This window comes from Euprymna scolopes, chromosome 19, assembly GCF_053919585.1.
Source record: "Euprymna scolopes isolate OS-2025 chromosome 19, ASM5391958v1, whole genome shotgun sequence".
NCBI classification, from domain to species: Eukaryota; Metazoa; Mollusca; class Cephalopoda; order Sepiida; family Sepiolidae; genus Euprymna; species Euprymna scolopes.
Window position 1 is genome coordinate 58637476 of NC_136500.1, and position 26889 is coordinate 58664364.

The 26889-nt window shown below is 33.3% G+C and overlaps 1 protein-coding gene across 16 annotated transcripts in view; it reads left to right on the forward strand.

Annotated features, from left to right (window-relative positions):
- LOC145303601 (muscle calcium channel subunit alpha-1-like) overlaps positions 1-26889 on the forward strand; it is a 1244232-nt gene that overhangs the window by 851345 nt on the left and 365998 nt on the right. For all 16 annotated transcript variants that reach the window (XM_080145164.1, XM_080145154.1, XM_080145170.1 and 13 more), the window contains exons 5-8: positions 5157-5263; positions 12572-12724; positions 20003-20190; positions 23710-23813. In XM_080145164.1, the coding sequence (XP_080001290.1) occupies positions 5157-5263; positions 12572-12724; positions 20003-20190; positions 23710-23813 (552 nt within the window). The remainder of the gene's footprint in view (positions 1-5156; positions 5264-12571; positions 12725-20002; positions 20191-23709; positions 23814-26889) is intronic.

Genomic DNA, 26889 nt, shown 5'->3' on the forward strand with positions numbered 1-26889 from the left:
GTCGTGTAACCCTGCCGGTGCGCAGTGATGGCAGTGAAGAAGAGAAAGTCGATATCCACCAAGAAGCTAACGATGCACCCCAATTCGACTTAGCCCCACATTGTGGTTCTTTACAACTGGACGAGAATGTCTGTAGTGAACCTGAAAAATTTAACCCCCAAGAAGTTCTTCCCCAGAGGCCTCAACATGAGAGGAGGCGGCCTGCTTGGATAAAGGATTATAAAGTGTCTTATTGATCTTGAAGATCGGGGGGGGTATATGGTTAGAAAAAAAAGTACTGGGAAAGAAGGAAAGGATGGCTAGCTCATTTATATACTCGAAGGGCATCTTGGGAAGGCAGGGCATGATAGGAGAAGCTATTTTTTTTTTCCTGTCTCTTCCTTTTTTTTTTTTCTAGATAGGAGGGTGTAAAAGCTGGGGAAACTTCCGTGGAGAAGCAGAAAGAAGAGTCGTGAACATTTCGTATTGCTGACGTTCAGATTGTGCGGTGTGACATTGGTGGTGAGAGGCTAGGTGTGGTCGATTGGAAAAGAAGAGGGCAGACACGTGCTGTTGGAAGAGCGATTTATATCGATTAGACAGGGGATAGGTTTTCTGCATCTCAGTACAGACCAATCAGCTTGCTGTGCATCATGAGTAAATTGTTTGAGTCTGTGATAAATCGAAAAGTTAGCAATCACCTCAACAAAAACAATCTATTGAGCGACATGCAATACGGTTTCCATTTCGAGAGATAAACTTCTGATCTGCTGACAGTAATATCACACAGGTTTAGTAAATCTATAGATGAAGGCTTTGTTCTACTGTTTCAGAAAATATCTCACTCCCAATGCAATCCTCTACCTGTACAAGAGTTAAATACGTCCCAAGATAGAGTACTGTTGCCACATTTGGGGTGGAGCCCCTAAGAATATCCTTTTCTGCCTTGACAGTATGAAATACAGGCATGTTTTTTTGGGGTTTTTTTAAAGAACAGGAAGGAGACAAGGCTGTGTTCAGGTTTTTATAGTGTGCATGAGATTTTGAATATTTCTTCTGCTGTGATTGGTTAAAGGAAACTGCAGATTTTAGTTTTTGTCGAATCAAAAGTCATTATGGAAAAACAACATTAACTGCTGCTGCCACTTTGAACAAGCTAATATTTTAGCATATTATTATTTATTTACCAGGAACCTTCAATAAGTTTTTCAGACTTTTTTCGTATGAGCACTTTTATTGATAGTACACACATGAAACTCTAGTCCCGTTCAAAGTAATCTCTTGGGGTTGCAATGCACTTGTTGTACCGTTCCAACAATTTCTGGAAGATCCCATGGAAGTCCTCTTGTGTGAGCATGCCAATGGCCCTTATTACAGCCTCTTTCATCTTCATCAATTGTCTCATAACGACGTCATCTAAGGTTTTCTTTGAGCTTAGAGAATAACCAAAGCAAAGTCTAGGCTATAGGGAGGCTGAGAGACTGTCTTCATGCCAATCTTAGTCAAATAATCTGTGACAAGAATGGAGCACCCAGTGCGCAAATCCACTACATCTTCAGTTTCTCATTAATAATTGTGTATACAGTTTCCACACTGACATCAAACTGTGCACTTATTGTCTCTATAGACACACGACGGTCCTTATCCATGAAATTCTTTTTGACCAATTTACTCTGGTGTTCTGACTTTCTTACTCCTCCCACACCTCTCATCATCCCTCACAGACTTTCTGCCTTCCTTGAATCTTTTATGCCACTCAAAACTGATGCTCAATTCATGCTAGATGGTCCAAAAGCAGTCAAAAGCATTCCATACGTTTCTGTGACATTTTTTCCAAGTTTTAAACAGAATTTTATTGCATATCGTTTCTTCACGGCCAGATTGCATTTTTGAACTTCACTAGCTATGACAATCAGGTTTTAGTAGAGTGTATTCCAGTTCCTGCTGTAGCTGTTCATTTGAACCTGAAATTGTAAAAATTGGTGTCATCTCATAAAGTGCATAGCAATAACATACTAAATTTTCAAGAGTCTACAACAAATTTTAAATGCCTGCACAAAAAAAATCTGGAAACATATTTTAGACACCTCATATTTATTTATTATTTTATGTGATATTAAAAATAATTTGTATATATATATATATATATATATATATATATATATATATATATATATATATATATATATTATTTCTAAACGATTTCACAATTACATATTATTTTTCTGTTTATAAGTGCTTTTTGTAAAAACGGGATTTTAACGAGTTTTCTTTAGATATTTAAAGAGACAAGTTTTTTGGGTGTTCTTTTTTTTTTTTTTTTTTTTTTCAATATGGAAATCGGGATCGTACACAATTTTTGTTACATAACCTAACATAATTTTTTTCAGTGTTGCAAATATCCTATGCCATCGAGATCGATAAATAACTTTTCTTTTTTTATAACGTTTAATAAATAAAACAAAGGTTTTGTTTCCTTGAATTCTCAGCAGAAACGGACGAAAGAGAAATAGTATTATGCAGATTTGGAAAGAATGAAATAACTGAATCTTGATTGATTTAGATGGAACGGAAAAATGGAATAATAATGTAAAATAATTAAAAATGTATTTCATTGTAAGGAAGAACCCATGCGTAGAACCTCCAAGCAATCACTATTCCATCCCAGTTATTCTTCTGACTATGGTTCGCGATTGAAATCATCTCCAAGAAATGGGAAAATATAATGGAAATCTCCTTGACAACATTGCTCTCTCAAATACTTCAATGACTACAAATACAGATTATATCTCAAGGATTAGAACATTTTCTTTTTTTCTTTTTTGAACTCTGCTTCCCTCTTCAATCTACACACACTCAGACGCCCTTTCTTTTTCTAACTCACTCTTTCTTACTCTAGCCCCCCCCCTCTATAATTCTTTCCCTAATTTTCTCATTTTCTCACACTCAGTAATGCTCTCTCTGTCGTTCTGTGATGTTTTGTTGCTCTATAAATCTTTCTACTCCTCTCCCTCTCTGAAACACTTAACCTCTCTCTCTCTCATTCTGTTACTTTCTCTCTCTCTCTCATTCTGTTACTTTCTCTCTCTCTCATTCTGTTACTTTCTCTCTCTCTCTCTCATTCTGTTACTTTCTCTCTCTCTCTCATTCTGTTACTTTCTCTCTCTCTCATTCTGTTACTTTCTCTATCTCTCATTCTGTTACTTTCTCTATCTCTCATTCTGTTACTCTTTCTATCTCTCATTCTGTTACTCTTTCTATCTCTCATTCTGTTACTCTTTCTATCTCTCATTCTGTTACTCTTTCTATCTCTCATTCTGTTACTCTTTCTATCTCTCATTCTGTTACTCTTTCTATCTCTCATTCTGTTACTCTTTCTATCTCTCATTCTGTTACTCTTTCTCTCTCTCATTCTGTTACTCTTTCTCTCTCTCTCTCTCATTCTGTTACTCTTTCTCTCTCTCTCTCATTCTGTTACTCTTTCTCTCTCTCTCTCATTCTGTTACTCTTTCTCTCTCTCTCTCATTCTGTTACTCTTTCTCTCTCTCTCTCATTCTGTTACTCTTTCTCTCTCTCTCTCATTCTGTTACTCTTTCTCTCTCTCTCTCATTCTGTTACTCTTTCTCTCTCTCTCTCATTCTGTTACTCTTTCTCTCTCTCTCATTCTGTTACTCTTTCTCTCTCTCTCTCATTCTGTTACTCTTTCTCTCTCTCTCTCATTCTGTTACTCTTTCTCTCTCTCTCATTCTGTTACTCTTTCTCTCTCTCTCATTCTGTTACTCTTTCTCTCTCTCTCTCATTCTGTTACTCTTTCTCTCTCTCTCTCATTCTGTTACTCTTTCTCTCTCTCTCTCATTCTGTTACTCTTTCTCTCTCTCTCTCATTCTGTTACTCTTTCTCTCTCTCTCTCATTCTGTTACTCTTTCTCTCTCTCTCTCATTCTGTTACTCTTTCTCTCTCTCTCTCATTCTGTTACTCTTTCTCTCTCTCTCTCATTCTGTTACTCTTTCTCTCTCTCTCTCATTCTGTTACTCTTTCTCTCTCTCTCTCATTCTGTTACTCTTTCTCTCTCTCTCTCATTCTGTTACTCTTTCTCTCTCTCTCTCATTCTGTTACTCTTTCTCTCTCTCTCTCATTCTGTTACTCTTTCTCTCTCTCTCTCTCATTCTGTTACTCTTTCTCTCTCTCTCTCTCATTCTGTTTCTCTTTCTCTCTCTCTCTCTCATTCTGTTAGGCTCTCTCTCTCTCTCTCATTCATAAGAATTGATTATATAATGTTAAATTGAATTTTTTTAAATTCTTAATGCTGCAATATTTTAAGTTATAAATTTATTATATTTTTTACTAGAATATCTTGTCTTTTTCTTTTCCAGCTTTAACAACTAGTCCTTACTTCTTCATGTTCAAGCTTAACCATATTACTTTTCATGCTTGCATTTTTCTATTGTAATCCATGATTTTTCCAGGCTTCCAATAAATTCACTTGTTTTTTGTTTAATTTCAGTCTTATTTTTGGGCCCCCATGAACATAATATGCACACATGTGATAACAATGTACGGCACTCGTCTGCTTCAATAATGTACCCCCAATTATATCCGTTTCATTCTGTCTGTTTCGCTTGTTACTTCTCTTTCACGACAGCAGTGAATTAGTAGCAACACTAGTCACTGAAACGATGTGGTTGCTATGGAAACCAGTCATAAAAACGTTGCTCACCTTACATTTTTTTTACGATTTTGAACACCAGTAAATTCAATATAACTTTTGTTTTACTCAACGAAAATTGAAAAAATAATTTTTCACAATATAGCTGAGAAGATGATCTATAAACTGTAATAATTGTTTGAAATTTGGTCAAAAAATGAGTGAGCGGTGAAGCTTTAAAGCAGTTCTAAATGACTAAAACTGCCACTTAACCATATATTCAAACATTACCCTGTTTGAATGATATAGTTTTAAAGGTTGAAAAACTTCCAGAACTCGTTGTGTGTGTATTTTTATCTTGTATTTCAACTACAAAATCTAAGAATTTGTTCCAAATCCAGTCCTTAAATTTACATGATTAATGGTCTAAGACATGTATAACACAAAATTTATTAACATTTTATTATTTTTCTTACAAAAATTTATTTTCATTGATTTAAAAAAAACAAAACTTTTTTTTCTTTGCTTACAGTGTTATTAGTACAGTACTATCTTTTCTGAATAACGATGGCTTTGATGTGAAAGCCTTACGAGCGTTCAGAGTGCTGAGGCCTTTACGACTGGTGTCCAGAGCACCAAGTAAGTAACCTTTATTTGCAGTTATGATATATTTTCCTACAGTATATATTTTTTTAATCTTTATACCTTTTTGTATAACATTTTTTCTAGGATAAATTTGCTGTTTTTTTTTTTTGTTTTTTATTTATCCTTTCATTTGGTAGTTAACTATTAGGGCTTTATTTGCAAAACATTTAAAAATAGGGTCTTGTTGAAAATGATAATAACAGAGGAAAAAAAGAAAAGAAAATATGAAAAAGAAAACAAAAAAAAAATGATTATCATTAGCTAAAAAAAAAAAAAGATTTAAAACAGCAATTTCTTCCGGAATAGTCTAGGGATTTATTTATAAATATAAGTAAAACTCAAAAGAAGACTATTTTTAATTTTTCTTTTGCTTTCTCAGATTGAAATTTATGATTCCATGCTGATTTAATCTAATCTTTTGTAATATTAATAATAAATAAATATTATGCACTTGTGAAATAATCGAACACTTTGCCAGATTTCTTTCTACCAAACAAAATTTAAAAAGTTATATATTTTTCTTTACAAATTTTAACATTAATGATTCTCTGGCAAGGAAGATGTAGTTGCTGTGCATAATGGTCATTAATATATTATTTTGATCTTTCACGTATATTATGGTGTTAGTTGATCTACATGTTTCAGGATATAAATAAACTTAGCCAGACACAATTTACAATTATAGCCACGGAATCAGATTCCTACTGTCTGTAACATATCTTTGTGAGTACACCTTTCTTAATCATACTAGTGCGCTAGTCTTGATTATTGCCAGCTCTTCAAGGTCACAACACTGGTGAGGAGGATTCTCGACCTACATCTCATCACACTGTCATTGAAGATTTATTCAAACATTGCCCAAACTTGTCATACAACACTGGAGGCAAGGATTCAAAACCTACATCTCACAACACTAGAGATGAGGTACATCGATACTTCAACTTATTCAGTCAAATGTTTTTTCTTCAAATGTATCACTTTGATGACAGGAAAACTCAGATTTATATCTACTAGCAAGCGGACTTTATCGAGGTCTAATAAAATAAACCAAAAGCCTTACTGGAGGGCAAATCAAATTTGAAGACAAACTGATATCAACAATTACACTACGAATAAAAAACACTGAAACTATGTGATCAATAATTCAAGTAATCTGCCATGAACAAACTGTGGTATTTCCTAATAAATTCATTCTGCCAGAATGTAAAAACTAAAGATGTCACAGGTGAAAAGTTTAAGCGATGAAAGCAAATTTTTCACATAATACACTCAATCTTCATAAAGAAGCAAAATGTTCTGTTTGTGTGAGAAGAAAAAATCAACACGGAATTGAAATGGACCTGATAAAATGGGTGTTCTCAAGAGTTGAATATAGCAAATAGGTTTCACAGAGAGTATGTAAAGAAAAAGAATAAATTTGTATATGTGCAGATTTTTCCACGGGTTTGAACCAGGCATTAAGAGATTATCTATTGCGTAGTCTGTAGAGAATATTGATGATGTTTAAATGAAAATATCTATTAAACATTTTGTATGTAAAGTAAGATCTCATTTGTGTTTATGTGTAAACTTGAAAGTACTGTACAAATTTTTCTGAAATTTGGGAAACACTATTTCAATATATGTTCAGTTACCTTTACCAAAACTGTTGCTTTCATCATCCTATGTCACCACAAAATCATGGCATAATGTGATACATCATCCTAATGTTCTTGATTTCATTTGAAAAGTTTTTCAGTTGAATTCTAGATTTAAAATTTTAACATTTCAGTTTTTAAACTCTAAGTAATTTATTGTTTTATGTCAAAAGATTTTATATATAAAGTCTTAATTTTCATAAAAGAAACTTTTTCCTATTTGAGATTTACATTCAATAAATGTTTGAGTATGTTGACACATATTTAATAATTGCTACAAGTGTTTAATAGTATAATTCATTACAATTAAAAAAAAATACACATATATATATATATATATATATATATATATATATATATATATATATATATATATATATAAGAGCATTAACACAAATAGAAGAATTAAGTTTATTGTATCCAAAAGTATCAATTAATAACATGGCAGTTATTTTTTTTTTTTTTTTTTTTTTTTTTTGGGTTTTTTTCTGGCAACTGAATGCATATTAGTGTTCTTATTTACTTGCCTCCCCACGAGGGCAGAGTTAGACACAAGGTCGGTTTTTAATGTGGCGAAAATTCAACTCCCCAAAAAGGGGCACTCTGGATAGGAACAAAATCTAGAAGAATTAATTCTACACTAATTGCGGTTAAAAAAAGGTGAAGTGTAGTATCAAAACAGATAAACGGATAAAATAGATTTGGAGCACCTCAGAATGTCCGATAGCCAAAAGGATATATTTTGCCATAACACCACGGCTTTGTTTTTTTCCAACTTCCAATTGAATTATGAAGAAAACAATATAATATATATGCACATTTGTAACGTTGATTTGCTTGTTTTGTTCTACGGCATATCAAACTTTTTCAATTTATTTAATGCCAAATCTGATAATTTTGGAAAAAACATCTTTATACTTGAAGTTGTTTATATCTTCAAATATTTATTCATGAAGTTTAGTTTAGTTGTTTTGTAGAGAATAATTTTTATTTAGTTTTGCAGAACATGATTGAGTTTTCAAAGGAAAAGGGGAGAATAACATCAACCTTAGGTGTATTTAAGTCAAGAAGCCAATATCTTCAGACAGCCTGATCTAGTAGCACCTTGTAACTTTGCATTTGCATATTTATTTTACTAAAAAAAAGTTTCATTTGCAAAAAAAAAAAAAAATTACTAATAGCCTAAAAATATACATAGTTTATTCACAAGCATTTTTTATTATGCACACATTTTTAATGAAAACTAGCAGGGGCACTCAACCTTGCCCGGCTGTAAAATATGCTTAAATATATTTTAATTCATGCAGATTTTATATTTATTATTACAGAGCCAGTTCTCTATTGAATATTGTACCTAATATATATAGTACTGATTTCAAGTTTTTTTTCAACCTCTAAGTAATTTATTGATCATTAGATTTTGGTGGCATCAGCTAGAATCAGCTGCGTTCTTCATCATTTGAGCTATCGACCGATAGATAAGAAAGATAAAAAAATAAACCACTTCAAGCTATAAATGAATATGTGCATACGCAAAAGTGATAGAAATATGCATTTCAACTTGCCAACATATTTCTGTGTTATTCATCCGTCCAAACAAAGATTTTATTCCTTATAAACCATCTTTGGTATATGATTACTCTTTCCTGTTGATTTCAGTGTTTAAGAGTTTATCGGTTAAATATTTTCACACAGACATGCATGCATGCATACATACAAGGACCTACTGTTTTATATATACAGAAAATCAAAAAAAAATTATTTACAAATTTATTTGTAAACTTTGGAGATTCATAAAAAAGAAATAGTTTTATTTACAAAACTTTATTGAAGCAAAACAAATATTTTTAAAATAAATAAAAGGATCTTGTGCAATTAAAAAAAAAAGTATTTCCTGTATGTATTTCTATGCTAAAGACCTTTAAGTAGAAATCCAAGTGAGATCTTTTACAAATTCCAAATTTAGTTATTTAAATTTAAAAAAATATTAATATCACAAAATTTACTGTTTTACAAAAATATATTTTTGATATGAAAGAAAATTTGAATTTTATTAAAACCAAGACATTAAATGTCTTTTAATTAATCATAAGTGATAAAACCGGAAGTTAAAAAACCAAAACCAAAATAAAACGTCTTTTTTTAAGACAAAATGTGTCCTTTTGGTGATGGTTGTTGTTCATCTTGGAGTGCCTCAAATCTATTTGATCAATCTAAAAGGTGCAAGAAAGCCTTTTACTCCAATAGTTTCTTCCCCAGAACTGCGGGTCTTTGGAACTCCCTTCCGGGATTCTGCTTTCCCAACTGCAATGATATGCAGAAGTTCAAGTGTAATGTTAACAAACATCTTTCTACTCTTCTCCCTTCATAATGACCCCGCTAATTAATTCCCTAATAGTAGCCCCCTGCTTCAAAGTGGCACTGTGCCTTGTTTGGGGTGAAAATTGAATTAAAAAAAATTTAAAAAAAAAAAAAGTGTTTTGAATCTATTTTCACAATCCAAAACTCTCTGATAATCCTCTAATATTTAAGAATTTAGATAAACATTGCTTATTTGGTCAATTTATTTTGGCTTGAAATTTTGGAGGAGGGGACAGTTGTTTGATAGTAAAATTGCCTTAGCAACAAAAAGTTGTAATTTGTTAAATATTAAGAGTAATTTTAGATTGCCATTCAAGTCAGCAGGTCTGTGGATCTGACTCTGACACCTAAAAGCAAAATTTTAGGAATCTGAGTCTGATTCAAGCATTTGGCCTACTGACCGTTTTCAGTATTTACCCCTCCTATACCCTATATTTTTAAGAATTATGATTGCATATTTATTTCCCTTGATAAATCTTGTCTAAAATATTAGAACTCCATATTGGATTTTTTTTTTAATATGACCAGATTTTATTCACCGTTTTGCATATACCGGTTGGTTTGCTATAGCAAACTTTTTTTTTTAAGTAAAAATGGTTGTCCAAACCCATTTCACAGTATAAAGGAAATTATGATCAGTGCAGTTAAACTTTTTTTATCAAAAATAAAAATGTTGAATTCAGTCTTAAAAAGTATTCCCATAATCTTCAGACTGTATGAATAATATTAGGCTTCCAAATGCCATGGTATAAAAAGTTCTCACTTATATCCTACACCCCAATTGATGTATACCTTTATTGAATAAAGGAATACATCTATATATATTACTACATAGTTTTATATTATTTTCTTTATTGATTTTATAGTTATCTTACAGTTGTTGCGAAAATTTAGAGATGATAATTAAGGCACATAATAACAAAATACTAAATGAAAACAATGTAAACAACAACAAAATAAACAATAAAAAAAGTAGACACCATGACAGAAATAAAACCAACACTAGCAGGAATAATAATAATAATAATAACAACAAACCAAGCCCGGGCAAGAACAACCATACCATAAATAAAAATACTAATAACGAACAAGATAAATGCAATTGTAGACACCGCACACTTTGCCCAGTCCAAAATAAATGTCTAACAAAAAGCGTAGTTTATCAAGCAACAATATTTGCGAAAGAAAACCCGAATAACAAGAAATATTACATAGGCATGACTTCCTTAGATTTCAAAACCCGATACTATGACCACAAAAGCACATTCAAAAATAAAAAACACTGTATAAAAATAACACTAGCGAATAAATACTGGGAACTCAAAGAAAGCGGACATTCGCCGGTAGTAGAATGGAAAATAATGAGACAAGCTACCACATGCAGACATTTAGACGACCCATGTAAATTATGCCTCTATGAAAAATTTTCTATCCTGTACTTTAAAGAACCTCAAAATCTATTAAACTGTAGGCGGGAAATAGCAAACAACTGTGTTCACAAAATAAAACTTACTCTAGGATAGCGATACAAAATAGCTTTAAAACTAACAATAACAATAGAAAACAAACAAATAAATAAATTAAATAAACATGAATATACATAAACGATCACACACATATATGTATATATATATATATATATATATATATGTGCATTATTGTGTACACATAGGTATATTTATATGTATAAAAAAAACAAAAAGGAGAACGGCCACCTAAAACCACTAACCTAGTTCTAAAACAGATCCTTTGTTTGATAAAATGCATGCCCATTGGCTGATAGGAAAGGGGCGCGGTGGATACTAGAAAGCTGATTGGCCAACTAGAAATCCTCAACATATATAAAAACAAGAAGCAACGAGAGAATTCGCGCATAAGCCTGACGAATCCTATAGTTGGATGAAACGCAGAATATTCAGTGTAGCTTAATCGCCATATATATTTTATAAATTACTAACTAGCTCTACCTATGTATTGAGCACTTTTGGAGTAAATACTTAAAGTTTACGCATAAATCTATACTTTCGTATATTAAATTTATGTGAATAAATGAAGTAGTTATATATATATATATATATATATATATATATATATATATATATGTTTAGTATTTTTTAAAAACAATAATCTATGTACATGCATGTTTCGGGGGCCTACCCCTCTTCAGCGTAGCTTGACTATTATTAGGAAACAAATCCCGCTCCTTATGTATTTCAGTCCAGCGTCTTAATCCATTACGCTATGATGCCATAGATAATTAACTGTTTAGTTTTTATCGTTTATATAGAAAGTCGCCCTTTTTTTGGATTTCAGGTTAATATTTTCCAAAAGAAAATAACCGATGAAGTTTTAATGAGGTTAATGCAAGAGTGCTCGATACCAAAGTAGGGCAAGATATACTTTTTATTTGTGTTACATAACCATTAATATGTCGTACACATTGATGCATGAGTATGTTTCAGTCAGCCAGTTACTAGTACAACTAAGCTTTTGAATAAGCAATATTGCTTGAAGAAGTCTCTAGTTACTAGTAACAAGCTGACTGAAACATGCTCATGAATGTGTAGCGACATATTAATGATTATGTAAAACAAATAAAATATATATATATATATATATATATATATATAAAGTTGTTGCTTATCAAATAAGATTTCTTATGTCAGAATTTGCAAATTTTAGGAATTAGAATTATGAATTTCAGCAACAAAGTAGACTACACAGCCTTTTTTAGTTACTTTATGTTGCAGCTGTATGAGACCTTCTTGTGGCCATATGAAAAAAAAAATAAAGTTGAAATATGATTTTGATAAATGAGAGAAAAAATTTTTTAGATGATATTTTCCTCGTAGGGGAGAGGAAGTTCTAGCAGGTGTCTTTTGTGTAGATACCATTTAGATGTGTGAAATTCGAAGGTAGGAATTATAGAAAAGAAGGTATAATGATTATAAAATATTTTCAACAAAGAGAGGTAACTTAATAACACCACATATACCCTATATTTTTAAGAATTATGATTGCATATTTATTTCCCTTGATAAATCTTCTCTAAAATATTAGAACTCCATATTGGATTTTTTTTTTTTTTTTATGACCAGATTTTATTCACCGTTTTGCATATACCGGTTGGTTTGCTATAGCAAACTTTTTTTTAAGTAAAAATGGTTGTCCAAACCCATTTCACAGTACAAAGGAAATTATGATCAGTGCATCTTAATCTCTTGATTTTTCTTTCTAATTTGCTTCTACAATTTATTACAGTGATCTAACTAAAAGGTATTTTCTTTATTTTTGTCTTTTCCAGGTTTACAAGTAGTTTTGAATTCAATTCTTCGAGCAATGGTGCCTTTGCTACACATAGCATTACTCGTTATATTTGTCATTATCATCTACGCTATCGTTGGCTTAGAGCTGTTCTCAGGGAAAATGCACGAGACTTGTTTCAGTCTTGACACCGGTAAGGAAAAAAAAATCTATTGTTTCTTTTCTCTGTCATTGTATCTAAAATAATTACCTTCGAATAAAAAAAAAAATCATTTTCCAATGAGTTTTTCAATTACAACAATGTTTATCAATGATAGCCTTCATTTGATTCACTATTTTACAATTTCTATACGTAAACTAGACATACTCATGACCCATTGGATCACAATCATTATTTTACAATTCAAAAATTCATAAACTGAGATCTCATTTGGCATTCTTTTCGTATAACTAAAAATTAATGATGTGATGATTCCAATATTCCCAATTCCGATGCAATTACCAATTTCATTTTAAATTTACAATTCTGATACAATTACTGATTCTGAGTTTGATTCTTTTAAAGTTTTTAAATATTTAGCTATAGAGCTGTTATTTGGGGGTGGGGGTGAGAAATTACCATAAATACCCATTTAATATATAATGGGTAAATGGTAAGTGGAAAAAAAAACTGGAAAAAGTGCTCAATACTACTGTAGAGCAAAAAATATATTTTTTATTACCATTTTATATCTACGTAGTTACACATGTTTCCACTACCGGGGTCGAATTAACAATATAATATATATATATTTATTTAATTGTACAGAAGTTCAGAAAAACATTGGTACCGTCGGTTTTAAGCTGTCAGAAACAACATGGCTGACGAGAGCCTAACATCATTTACGCTTTACCATTAACTGGTCCGCTTTATGTTGGGCTTGAAACCGTCAGTACCAATGTTTTTCTGAACTTCTGTACAATTAAATAAATAAATATTAATCTCTTATATCAAAAACGTTTTTCTTTGTAATCGAGCACTTTGTTGGAATTCTTTCTCCAAAAAACAGTAAACAAATATATATATATATATATATATATATATATATATATTCGAAAACATAAGAATATACTAAAGAGGGAGGAGGTCTATAGATTTTAGTTTTACTGATAGTTCAAAATATATAAATATTTACCATTTAATCTTTAATAGGAAACAGGTTTTTTAAATAAAAGACAAACATGAAATAAAAGAATCGTTTTTGTCCTTGGAAAATAGGCACAAAATTCTAGGGCAATTACTCTTGACATATCAAAGGCCTTTGAAAGGGTATGGCATAAAGGTCTACTTCACAAGATCTCCAGCTATGGTATAGCTGGAAATGTCTTTTCAATTATTAAATCATTTCTCTCTGATAGGTTCATAAGAGTAGTGGTTGATGGGCAGAAGTTAGAAGCTCATAGTATTAATGCTGGAGTACGTTAGGGGTCCATCCTGGGTTCAACTCTCTTCCTGATCTATATTAATGGTCTTCCGAATCATATCCTTAGATCATTCGTAGACATTTTTGCTGATGACACTACCATCTATAGCAGCATATTAAAGGCCGTGAACGACCAAGTTCTCTCTGATTCTCTCTTCTCTGATTTCGAGCACGTGGTACAATGGGGAAAAAAGAGGCTGGTTACTTTTAATGCATCTAAAACCAAGCTTCTTTCTTTACATCATCAACGTTCTGATCCCCATCAGGCATCAATTGAAATGAATAGCTCTTGTCTTGGGGAAGCTCCATGTTTTGACAAGCTTCTGGGCTTGACCTTTACTCCTGATCTAAAATGGAATATGTACATCAAATCTGTTGCCAAGGTTGCTGGAAAAATGATGGGATCCTGCTATCGAATCAGTAGATATCTACCTGCTGATGCAATTCTCTACCTATATAAGAGCCAGGTATATCCAAGGATGGAGTATTGCTGTCACATCTGGGCAGCAGTTGCTAGGAAGACCTTATCCTGCCTTGACACAGTTCAGAATAGACTTCGTAGCCTAGTGGGGGATGCCCTTTTTGTCTTCCTTGAACCTCTTTCTCACAGAAGAGACGTTGTGATCTTGTCTCTGTTTTATCGTTATTTTCATGGCAAGTGCTTGTCTGAGCTCCAATCTATGGTCCCCGCTTGCCAAACATTCACAAAAAACACTCGTTTGGTTGTAAACACTATCAATAACTTCCCCACCCTTTATTTGTGCTTAAACCTAAACGTAGACTCCATGAATAAAGCTTCTTTCTTAGAAATGCACGCCTGTGGAACTCTCTTCTGTTTACCTGCTTTCGAGCTGACTACAATATAGCCGTCTTCAAGTTCAATGTAAACAAGTTCTTGATGAGACGTTCTCCTTAACTAATCCAATTTACCAAATTTACACTTCTAATGATTACTATGATATTGTCCTTTTGACTAATGTATACTCTTTAACCCTTACCCTCGAGTGGCATCTGGGCCTTGATAAGTGGGGATTCCTTTGGAGAAAAAAAAAAAAATTCCAGAACAATCCCAGAACTAAGGCATATTTTAGTATGTATTTTGTGTGATTAAAGTATATAGAAAAAAGTCTTAGAGAAACAAACATTCACTGATAACTAAATACATGAAAATGTTGCAAAGATGGTAGGTTCCCTCTTCCAGGCTAGAAAACTCATCACACCTACCAGTATCTTATATCTCTCTAAAACCATCATTTGCCCATCATGGAGTATTGTTCCTACAGTTGGCTGATGCTCCACCCTCTCCATTTTATACATAGTACAAAAGATTTTCTGACCCTAATAGGCTCTACATTGTTTACCTAGCTCCAGCTCCTCTCATATAGCCACATTTTTGTATCTCTGTGATTGTTTAACAAGGACTTTCATGGAATGTGCTCTAATAATCTGACTACACTTGTACCCCTCAATTCTCTCCACTAGCAGCAAAGTCCCACCTCTTTACTGTAGATGCCCATAGATACCGAAAGATATTCCACTCTAATAGCTTCTTTCCTCAGACTGATCGCCTTTCAAAATCCCTCCCTGCTTTCCCGATCATGTCAACATGCAGAAATTTAAATGTAATGTGAACAAACATTTTTTTTACTCAACTTCCTGTCCAGGTGTTTCTTTTCTGTAAATCTGGTCCTTGTCACAGTAGATACTTACACTTCCGTAACAATATTGCCTCATTTTGAGTGAATAAAAGTTAATCTTTACTTATATATAAAAGGTACTTTGTGTGTGTGTGTGTGTGTGTGTGTGTGTGTGTGTGTGTGTGTGTGTGTGTGTGTGTGTGTGTGTGAAAGTTTCCTATGGACTCTGAAACGGCTGGGCTGATTTTTTGAAATTTCACACTAATGTACTTTGTGTCTGGCAGTATTCTTAGATGGGTTTTCAATTGAAATATATTCAATAAGTATCGATAACGCAAATAATCCAATGAACAAAAGAACAGTCCAATTTTTACCAAAGTTAACGCTCTCATTCAGACCAAACATTGCAAGTGCATTTTAGAAGCTTTATCACCATGCAAGCAAAAGGTTCCAGCATATAAAATCAACAGTAAGTTTTTATATGACAGGAGCGTGTTTGAAATGAACGTTTCTGTTTAGAATACAATTTACCATGATACTTAACTTTTGCATTTTAAACTTTAATTCAAGCCATTATATGAAAATAATTTTATAAAATCAACCATAGGTTTTCTACAGTGCAATGTAGACTACAATGTATTGTAGACAAAGTCACATTGGAGAAGCATGTGAAGCTTCCTCCCGATGCAACGCAGTGGGTTCCCAATTAAATCAGGCAATTATTTGAGTGAAAAATGGGTGATTTCACTGATTTCAATAAGAATAAAAGTATTGAAAGTGTGGAACATCCGTTGATTCTAATCCACTCCCAGGCAAGATCAGGTCTCCCTGCTAGTAACATATACATATAGGTGAGCTGTGTCAATTTTGCCCAATATAGTTGATCAAAACTTTGGATGTAATAAAGGTTTTGTTTCTTATTTTTATAAAAGAAAAAGGTTAATTACAAGTAACATCAAAGACGTGTAACTGATGTTACACAGAAAACTGTATCCAACGTTGGAAGTCCTCTAAGTGTAATGTTGCTAAGTAACTCTGTCAAATAAATCACAAGTTCACCATCTATATTTGCTTTCCCAGGTAATTTCTTCTTATTGTATACCTAGATGATGAGGGCTATTTACAAGTGTTTCTGAGTTAGTGTACCAACTCCTAGTTTCTGTCTTGGCTGCAAACTTAATAAGTCCTGAATTGTCTACCAAGTTTGCTCCCTGTTCCATTTTTTCTTTTTTTTTTTTTACATAGGCATAACCACTTATTAAGACCACTCGAGGATAAGAGTTAAGAGTGTACAGTAGTCAATTGAACAATATAGTAATCGTTAGTAATGGAAATTCGGTAAATTTGTTAACTTAAGTGGAACGGCTCATCAAGAACTTGTTTATGCTGGCACTTGAAGACAACCATATTGTAGTCAGCTGGAAAGCAGGAAAACAGAAGACAATTCCACAGGTGTGCAGTTCTAAGAAAGAAGCTTTGTTCATGGAATCTACTTTTAGGTTTAGGCACAGATACAGAGTGGGGGGGGGGAATTATTGATAGTGTTTTAAGCTAGACGAGTGTTTCTTGTGACAGTTTGGTGAGGAGGGACCATAGATTGAAGCTCAGTCGAGCACTTGCCATGAAAATAATGATAAAGCAGAGACAAACTTGCAACATCTCTTGTGTGAGATATAGGTTGCAGGGAAGAGAAAAGGGCACCTCCTATGAGGCTATTAAGTCTATTTTGAACTCTATCAAGGCAGGACAAGTCCTTTCTAACAGCTCCTGCCCAGATGTGGCAACAGTACTCCACACCACAATTTTGCATCCCTGTGCTTGTTTTTCAAGTACTTCCACAAAGTGTGCTCCAGTGAACTTAATATACTTGTACTCCACCCCCAAACATAAATCCCCTTGACTAGTAGCAAAATCCCACCTTCATTGTAGAAGTCCCAAGATGCTGAAAAATTTTCTATTCAAATAGCTTCTTTCCTTGGCAGTTCCATCATACACATGGGCAAGAAAATGTGCACTAACCCTAAGTTCCGGTGGTTACACCTTTAGCTTTGTCTAGTGGTGGACCCTTCGAAGGTGACCAGACTCGCACTGATTCCTGGAAAATACCGCTCAGATGCTTGGAACACACAACATGTACACAACTCCAAGTCTGGATGGAACATGTCTTATTTGATTGGCCACATGTTGGTCTGGCTTCTGTTGGATGCTCTTCCTTGAAACGAGTTTGATCTGTGGTTGTGTTGCTGTGTTTCTCTGCTGCAGTCTGGTGCCATTGGGGTACATGGGAGATCTGAAATCAACTGCACTTTCACAGGCAACCAATGAATAAAGAAAAACTAGTGATATATTTTTTTCTTATGAACAAAAAATAATTATTCAATAAAATACATCAGATATGTAGTTCATTACCAAATGGTCGGGGGTTCTAGATGCAGGAGGTTGTTCTGAGATCAATTACTCAAATTCTGCCTCTAGGCAGGGGAGGAGAGTCTGACTCTGGCCTTTGGGCAAAAGCCCAGGGCTAATCTGTTTCTTTTGATGCCAGTGGCCGCACTACCTAACTTCTCAAAATCATTCAGTTTTGTGTAAAAACGATATTCCTCCTCCCACCATGTGAAACCATGTTGTCTTTTTTTTTTTTCTTAATTTCCTATTTCTGTCTCTCCTTCTCCTGAGACCATTCTTTCTCTATCTCTCTCTCTTCATTTTTCTGTTTTTCTTAACAAAAAAAGCCTTTTATTGGCTTTTGTTTTCCTTTCTAATCTCTCTTTCCTCTCATAAGAAATTTCTTTTAATCGACTTTTTTCTGGGTGGTCTCAGACATGACGAATCCCTTACAACGGAAGCAAATACCCCTTTTAATTACCATTGAGAAAGAAAATTCCAAATTTGGAACCACTATCAAAAAAAAAGTTAAAAAATAAAAAACATTCTCTTTAACTAGATACAGATGATCAGACTTTTGTCTCCACTTGTCACCAACAATTACTGTTGAGCAAATCATTCTTGTCTCAATATTTTCCCAAAAAGAACATGGATTGCTTGCTGTTTCCCAGGATGCAGAATATTGTCACAGGATGGCATGCCCTTGGAATTTCCTTCCTGTTTCTTGATCTGTACCAACATGCAAAAATTTTATGTGAATTAAGTGCCCAACTGCCTATTAAGGATGGATCTGATCCCTAGTCATAGTATTATACTCTACTGTTAAATTTATCTCCACATAACATTTTTAAAAATTTATTTAAGCAAAAAGAAAGCAAAATATTTTTTACTTTTTTACAAAAATATATATATTTATATTTTTTGTATGAAATAAATAAAATTTTTTTTTTAAATAGCATGATAGGACACTTTTTTTGTTTAACACTGCTGATACCTTAATATTGTCTGTATCAATGTAAAAATACACTTTTTTAAAATAAAAAAATTGTAATATTGGCTCAAAATATTAAGGAGTTATCTCCATTGAATGATGCATAAGTTGCCTCACCTGAATTATACTAAATTATACTGAATTATACTGAACAACAAAAGAATGCAATATTCTATTTCTTAATCGTAAACTTTAGGGGGTAAATGTGTATTTTGGCACTATTTCTATACTTCTATCAGAAAGTATTGTCTTGGTTCCAGGAAAAAAATAAGATGAGTCTGATAGCAGAAAGTAGACTGAAATATGAAGTGAATGAGACATTTTCTTAATTTTATTTATTGCAGACTATTATCCTCATCTTGGTTGTTTCACAACGTTTCAGCCAACTATTCCTCTGGCCTTTGTCAGGTGGTAATTGAGACAGGATAGGAACTCTGAGTCTCTTAACTGCATCCACACCAATTACTGCCTTCCGTAGTTGTTGTCTCACCACGTTTTGGTAAAGTAAGCCAAAAAAATGAGGATAATAGTCCGTAATAAATAAAATTAATAAATAATACTTATCTCAATAATGAATTCCAATTATATATATACATTTTTTTCTTATAAAAAAAAAAATAATTCTTAACATTTTATTTTATAAGCCAACCATCAAGGATTGCCCAAGTTACAAAATTCTTCTGTTGTCATCAACAGTTATTTAAAAACATCACCTTTACTAGTCTATTTCTACACTGCAACCTGCATGGGTGTTTTGACTTTTCGATGTTCTCTATATGAAGTGCAGCAGCTCACCTGTGTTGATCTCGCCAATGCATTCACCAACCCTGGTTATTTCAAAAGAGGTTGCCACTTCTCTCTGACTTAATGACACATTGTATCACATAGAATTTTCTTTGATATGAATTATGCGCACGTGTTTTAAAGATAACAAAATATAAAATGCAACTTTTTTAAACAAATATATGTTTAAATTATTATTTTTTTTATTCTAGGTAAAATAGCTTCATCGAAACCACATCCTTGTGGTACAGGCTTCATTTGTCCAAATGAAACAGAGGAATGTCGAAAATACTGGATAGGTCCAAATGACGGTATTACAAACTTTGACAACTTCGGCTTGGCAATGCTCACAGTGTTCCAGTGCATCACTATGGAGGGGTGGACTAATGTTCTTTATAATGTAAGTAGTTTTTTGTTTTGTTTTGGTTTTAATCACAGTTGCTTTAAATTCAATTCAGTTTATTTGGCAAAAAATTAAATAAATATGTTTCCATTGCTATGTAGGGGGAAAAAATGATAGAAATTTACACAGAAGGAGAAATGGTAGCCAAGTACCTATCCAGCATCACCTTCAACTGTTGCTTTGTTAGTGCATTTATTACATCTCTTGGAAGTTCAGGGATTCTGATTGAGAAAGTAGTCCTTCTTCGATTCATTCAAAACCATTGAGAAAACAGTTTCTTGTAGTGTCCATGTAAACTTCTGGTGCAGAAGTGAATGATAGATCCTGAGGTATATCGTAATGGTCATTGAGGAGATTGTAAGCCAAAATGTGATCACCATGTAATCATCAGCACTATAGGAAGAAAAGTTTTTGAATCAGCTTTCATAGTGCAGATCTGATAGACTTTGCACCGTTCAACTGCCGGACTTTGAACTCTTTCTAGATGCTGGTTGGTTTGGTTGGTTATTTTTGTTTTCCGGCATATCAACCTTTTCAGGTTATTTAATGCCAAATCCAGTTATTTTGAAGAAAAGCTTTTTTAATAGAACATATTTGTTTTTTGTTTTTTTTTGTTTGTTTTTTTGTTTTTTTTAAGTCAGTTTCTATTTAACCGATAGTTGGGACCCTAACAGGTACTACCACTCCAGGTCAGAGTGGACCTGGGAGCAATGACAAGTAAAGGGCGGCTCCACACTCCCCAAAGCCCGCAAGCTGGGGCCTCACCATCAGATATAGTTTAAGGTCATATCCAGGACCCTAGATGCTGGATATCAGACATCAAATATGGAGATCTGGACACTATACTCTAACAGTGGTCTAATGACGGAAATATAAAGAGGGGAAAAAATATTTTAGGAGTGAGTTTACAGAAAGAACGTTGAATGAGTGACCCTTGTTTGTAGCCTGAATGCAATGAAGAGATAGTTTGAAGGATAAGTTAATCAGATTTAGTATTGTTTTATGATATATTAACCATTGTCAGATTAATATCTAAATCTATCATTTTGTAAAGGATTTATTCTTGTGATTCTTTTCATAAAGTATCGTCGATTGCAGACGGTTATCATAAAGTATCGTCGATTGCAGACGGCCGTCGTAAAGTATCGTCGATTGCAGACGGCCGTCGTAAAGTATCGTCGATTGCAGACGGCCGTCGTAAAGTATCGTCGATTGCAGACGGCCGTCGTAAAGTATCGTCGATTGCAGACGGCCGTCGTAAAGTATCGTCGATTGCAGACGGCCGTTGTAAAGTATCGCGCATTCTGTTGTTTATTCCGTATATGATTTTTAATTTTAGATTAATATGAGATGGCTATCATAAATGATCCACGCTAGACTGATAATTCTGTATGTAATTGTATGCTGGTGAATGTTGGGCTCTTAGTGTTATGGGCAAGCTCTGCCTTGAGTAAAATGAAAATGCTATGGTTCACTACTGGGTATGTGGTATTAAAATCTCTGTCTCTATAACATCTCTTTACCTAAGCTTCAAGACCTTAACATTTGACTGTTTTAAGACTATGCAGAATGTTCTTTTAGATACGTGTGCTTTAGGCAGTTTGATTTATCAAGTTACCAAGATTGTGACCTTTGCAGATGCCAACTATTCCTCTGGCTGGCTTTGGGTAGGATTGAAACCACTATCTTCAGACAATCCTCACCTGGAACTGTAGAGATTCAACGTCTCTATCCACTGTGCAACGGGTCCCAAAGAGCAATGTGGTGAGACGACAACAACTATGGAAGGCAGTAATTATTGAAGATACAGTTGAAGATTCAGCATTCCTGTCCTGTTGCGGTTAACAACTTGATGAAGGCCAGAGGAATAATAGTTGGCTGAAACGTGATTAAACAACTACCATAAAAGATGAGGATGATAGTCCGCAAATAAATAATTGAAAATATGCAAATTACTCATCTAAAAAGAATTCCAATAATTAAATAATAAATATGTGTACTTTAGGCGGTTAGGTCTATCGATTTACCAAGATTGTGACCTTTGCAGATGTTGAAAGGGATACTTATGTAAGACCTGGCAAAAAAGATAATCTAAAAAGACTTATTCCTGGAGCGGACCCTCTGAAAAGATGCTTTGAAATTGTCTACGATGACGTCCAATGAGTGCGACATATAAAGAAGATGGTAAACCAAACGATTACAATAAATGAGTTAGTGTTAAAAAAGCTGAGCTTTGTAAAACTCCAAGAACCTGTCTTAAAAGCAAAGGTTCCCAACTCTGGGATTGCAAACCGTAAGTGTGATAGACAATGGATTTCCTTTATATTACAAAGCTATAAATGTGATCCTCTAATTAAAGTATAGACTGCACATACTTACCTGAGGAGGTATACATATAAAATAAAAATAGGTGAAGAAATTGCTTTAAAAAAGAAAAAAAAGACAACTGAGTTATTTCTCTTTTTCACACTTTTTCCTTTAATGCATGTGTGTGAAGTGGCTTCAGTTTTACTAATAAAATTAATTTTTAGAAACACATCCAATGATTTATGCCGTGCTATATCCAAAACATGACTGCAGATTAAAAAGTTGATATCATATTCCTCCAAATTCGTTTCTCGAATCTGAGGGTGGCAAATTATATGTGGGTCACAAAACCATGAAGCTAAATATTTAATCATGGTAAAAATCATCCACGTTTATTTCTGCACATATGCATCTAAATTAGAGATGGATGAAGAAATCGTTTAAAATGAAAGTAGACAACTGAGTTATTTTTCACTCTTATTGCTGGTTCCATTAAAGAAGAATAGAATGGAAAGATGTGTCTTCTTGCTTACAAGTCTAGCATTTCTACTTCCTCATTAAGACAAAAAAGATGTTTTTGCTCTTCCAAGTTAAAAAAAAAAAATTTCCCTTGTTGTAACATTTTCACCTATGACATTGTAATAGGGTTTTCATTTGAAAATAGTGGAAAATTACATTTTTTTTAATAGAAATTCCTCCTGACAAGGCATGAAGCCAATTGGTGCAAGGAGTTGAGATGATTATTGCAAAGTCTGCTAGTTGCTAACTATAGCCTTTGTTTTTCCAAGACGAAGGCTATAGTTAGAAGGGATAGACAGCAGGAAGAGAGTTTCAGAAGCCTCCAGTCCTTGGAAAGAAGCTACTAGGATAGAAAGCTTTATTATAATGAGGTATTAAAATAGTGAATTGATGGAGACCACAAGAACAATGAGTCAAACAAACTGGAACAAACGAAACTGGATAGGTCAGACAATTCTGAAGAACACATGTCATAAAAGAATTTATAGCAAAGACTGAGACTAGCACCATTACATCTGTGAGCGAAAGAGGTTGCAGAGAAGGCCAAACAAATTACAACAAAGAATAAAAATGACTTTTATGATAAGAGATAAAATGTAATCAAAAAGTTTTGAGGATTGTTATGTTTCATTTTCCATCTTGTATCTTATTTCTCAATATGTTTTAAAAAATTTTTTTATAATCTTTCAGATCAATGACGCTATGGGTAATAGCTGGCCTTGGATCTATTTCATCAGCTTGATCATCATTGGGTCATTCTTTGTCCTCAATCTTGTACTTGGTGTCCTCAGTGGGTGAGTACAATGCATATATTAATTTCTCTCCAGGTGAATTATTTCAAAATTTTTGTGAGCATAAAAATTATACTTACATGCTTTTATTTACGTATACTAAAAGGATACCTATCTCAATATGGACAACATTAATTTCCCAAACAGTAGTTTTTACCTGCTTTTATGCCCCCCCCTACACAGATTGAAACCCACAAATGATAATGCTAAATTTTATGCTTATAAATATTTCATTTTCATTTTAGAAAATATGTAAAATTGAAGGGTTAAACCTGAGGGGTTTTACAAAGAGATTTAAATTCAAGGAATCTTGCTTAATTAGTTCCATTATAGATTAAATTTAATGCAGATCTTAAATATTTTAATTTTCAAATATTGGGGAGATAATTGTTCCTATATGCCACCTATAACTTTTCTATCACTCCAAAGAAACTGAAGTTTATTAATTTATGTCTGATACTTATTTCACAAACCGCCTTTGTATAAAATTAAATTAAACATAGCCCTCATTGAAACCCCTTAACGTCTGTTTTATAAAATTCATAATGATTAATGTAGGATTTATTCCTGCACATACAAGTATATGAACATGTAAACATACCTAACTTTATAAAGACAGAGGTTTGTAGTAGAAAATATACTTGTGGTAAATAACCTACATGAAACCTATGTGTTTTACTCCACAAAAGAATTCCTCAGGCCAACTGACATGAAAGTATTATATATATAGAGAGAGAGAAATAAAAAGGAACAAACCATAATATGTGTTCATCAACGTTTCGTCTTTATTTCAAGATTTCCTCAGGATGAATGAAATAAAGACGAAACGTTGAACATATAATACGGTTTGTTCCTTTTTATTTTTCTATTTTGTCGGAATACTATTTCCATTATTTTCATCATATATATATATATATATATATATATATATATATATAAGCTGTGTGTGTGTCTGGTCACAAATAGGCTCCTATATGGTTGACTATTTTAAAAAAAACTGATTACATATAATGATAGAAGGTGTATCGAGACACAGGAATGGGTATGTTTGATCTGGCAGAACGGTGGTTCATTAAAATTGTGGGGTCTGCATTCGCTCCTGTTCCGCAAAGTATGGAAATAAAAAATTTTAAAAAAATGTTTACTAATGTTTTTGATATAGATGTACATAATAATACTTTGATAAGTATGTTTTAACTTAAATAGGGATGGTATAATAAAATTGTGGGGTCTGCGTTCGCGCCTGGCCTCCATAGAATGGAAATAGGCACAAACTTTAAAGACTTTTCATATCCATCTGCGTAAATATACTTTGATAATTATGTTTCAGTTTGAAGAAATATGGTATAATAAAATTATGGGGTGTTCGTTCGCGCCTGACTTCCATAGAATGGAAATATGTCACAAAGTTTAACAAGGTTTTTTTAATATAGATCCACAGAATATTGTGATAAGTTTTTCAGTGTGAACAGGTATGGTATAATAAATTATGGGGTTTATCTATTTTATTTTTACTTTCATGATATTTTGCTTTGGTTTTGATACCCTCAAATTCGAAGCTATCTCTTTACACACCTTTCTTCTCATAATCTATCATACTTTCATAAATCAGAGTCCATTTTCTGTAGGCTGTTTTTGAACCCAATCAACGACGGGTACTTTTGCTAGTGTGTATATATATATATATATATATATATATATATATGCCTCCATTCAGTCTTGAAAGACAAAGGATACCCCCTGTAGGGGCAGCTGCATGTGTAATTGTGAAGCAAGTGTTGCGCAATCTCAATGACAACTCCCCTGAATCGGCACGGCTTGAGTCTAGTGGCAAGGAGAAGTCTAGGATGACTGAAAACAGTGCCGAGATAAGCAGAGAGCACATATAGTACTTGGAAGTCCCAAATAGTCACCCATTTAGTACTGACTAGGTTCAACATGGCTTAACTTTGGTGATTACACACACACACACACACACACACACATATTACAATTTGGTAGATTTGAGTTGAATATAGTAATCTCTATGAAATCATTTTCAGGCTGATTCTGGTTAAAGAGTTTAAAATGAATTTAATAAAGTTATATAAGAAACAATCTCAAAATTCCTGTTCAGTTATAGGTAATAATTTATTTCATTAGATTAAATTATTACCCATAACAGACATGAATGAAGTAAATAGACAGTCCACAAAAATAATTCATCCATGTCTAAAGTTTCTGCTTCCTTTTTTAAGCCATACAATAAAGTAAAAGTTGAAAACTTTTATAACTCATACTAATTGGCATTTTTTTTTTTTTTTTTGGTTTTCTGATATCAATATATCTATCACCATTTAAGTATGCTTAATCTGAAGGGGTGGGGTGTAATAAGTATCAAATTATCGCACACTTTGTCATTGTATTTTTCACTGTTAACCAAGTGATTGTCTAATTAATTAGAGAGGGGAAATAATCAGAAGCTTCTAATGTTATTAATGATAAGAATGTCGTTTTGTTTTTTTCATGGCGATGTTTCATCTTTTCATTATCTCCGTTTAGACCAAATTGCGTACTGACATAAACATTTCTCATGACAGTTTTCTAAGCCTTACTACTTCCGTGCTGGCTCATGACAAATTGGAAGTGGGTGTTTTGCTTGTGACACCATCATTAGAAGATTGTTCTACAGGACGAATGGGCTCTCTCTGTCTGGTTTGTCTTTTTTCAACAGAGCTCCCAACACCCTTTCCTACATGTATTGCTTTAATCATAGCTAAGGAACTCCGGCTATTTCTTGTATGGTAAACCCCCAGAATATCTGACAGGGCCTAATAGGTGTTACACCTTGTTCAAGGGTGACCGCAAGCTGTGTGAAACAGCTCCCTGAGGTATCATACATACTTGCATACCTAAATACATACAGCTCCTAGTATCCTCAAATAATCATCCATCTGGTACTGGTCAGGCTTAAAACTTTGATCTACCGAGAACCAATGTATCAACATGATTATACTGTACATGTTCAATAAGTTTTCAAAAAGGAATAATTAAGAAACATAATTTTTGTAGTAGAATGGATGATAATTTTTTAGGTTTT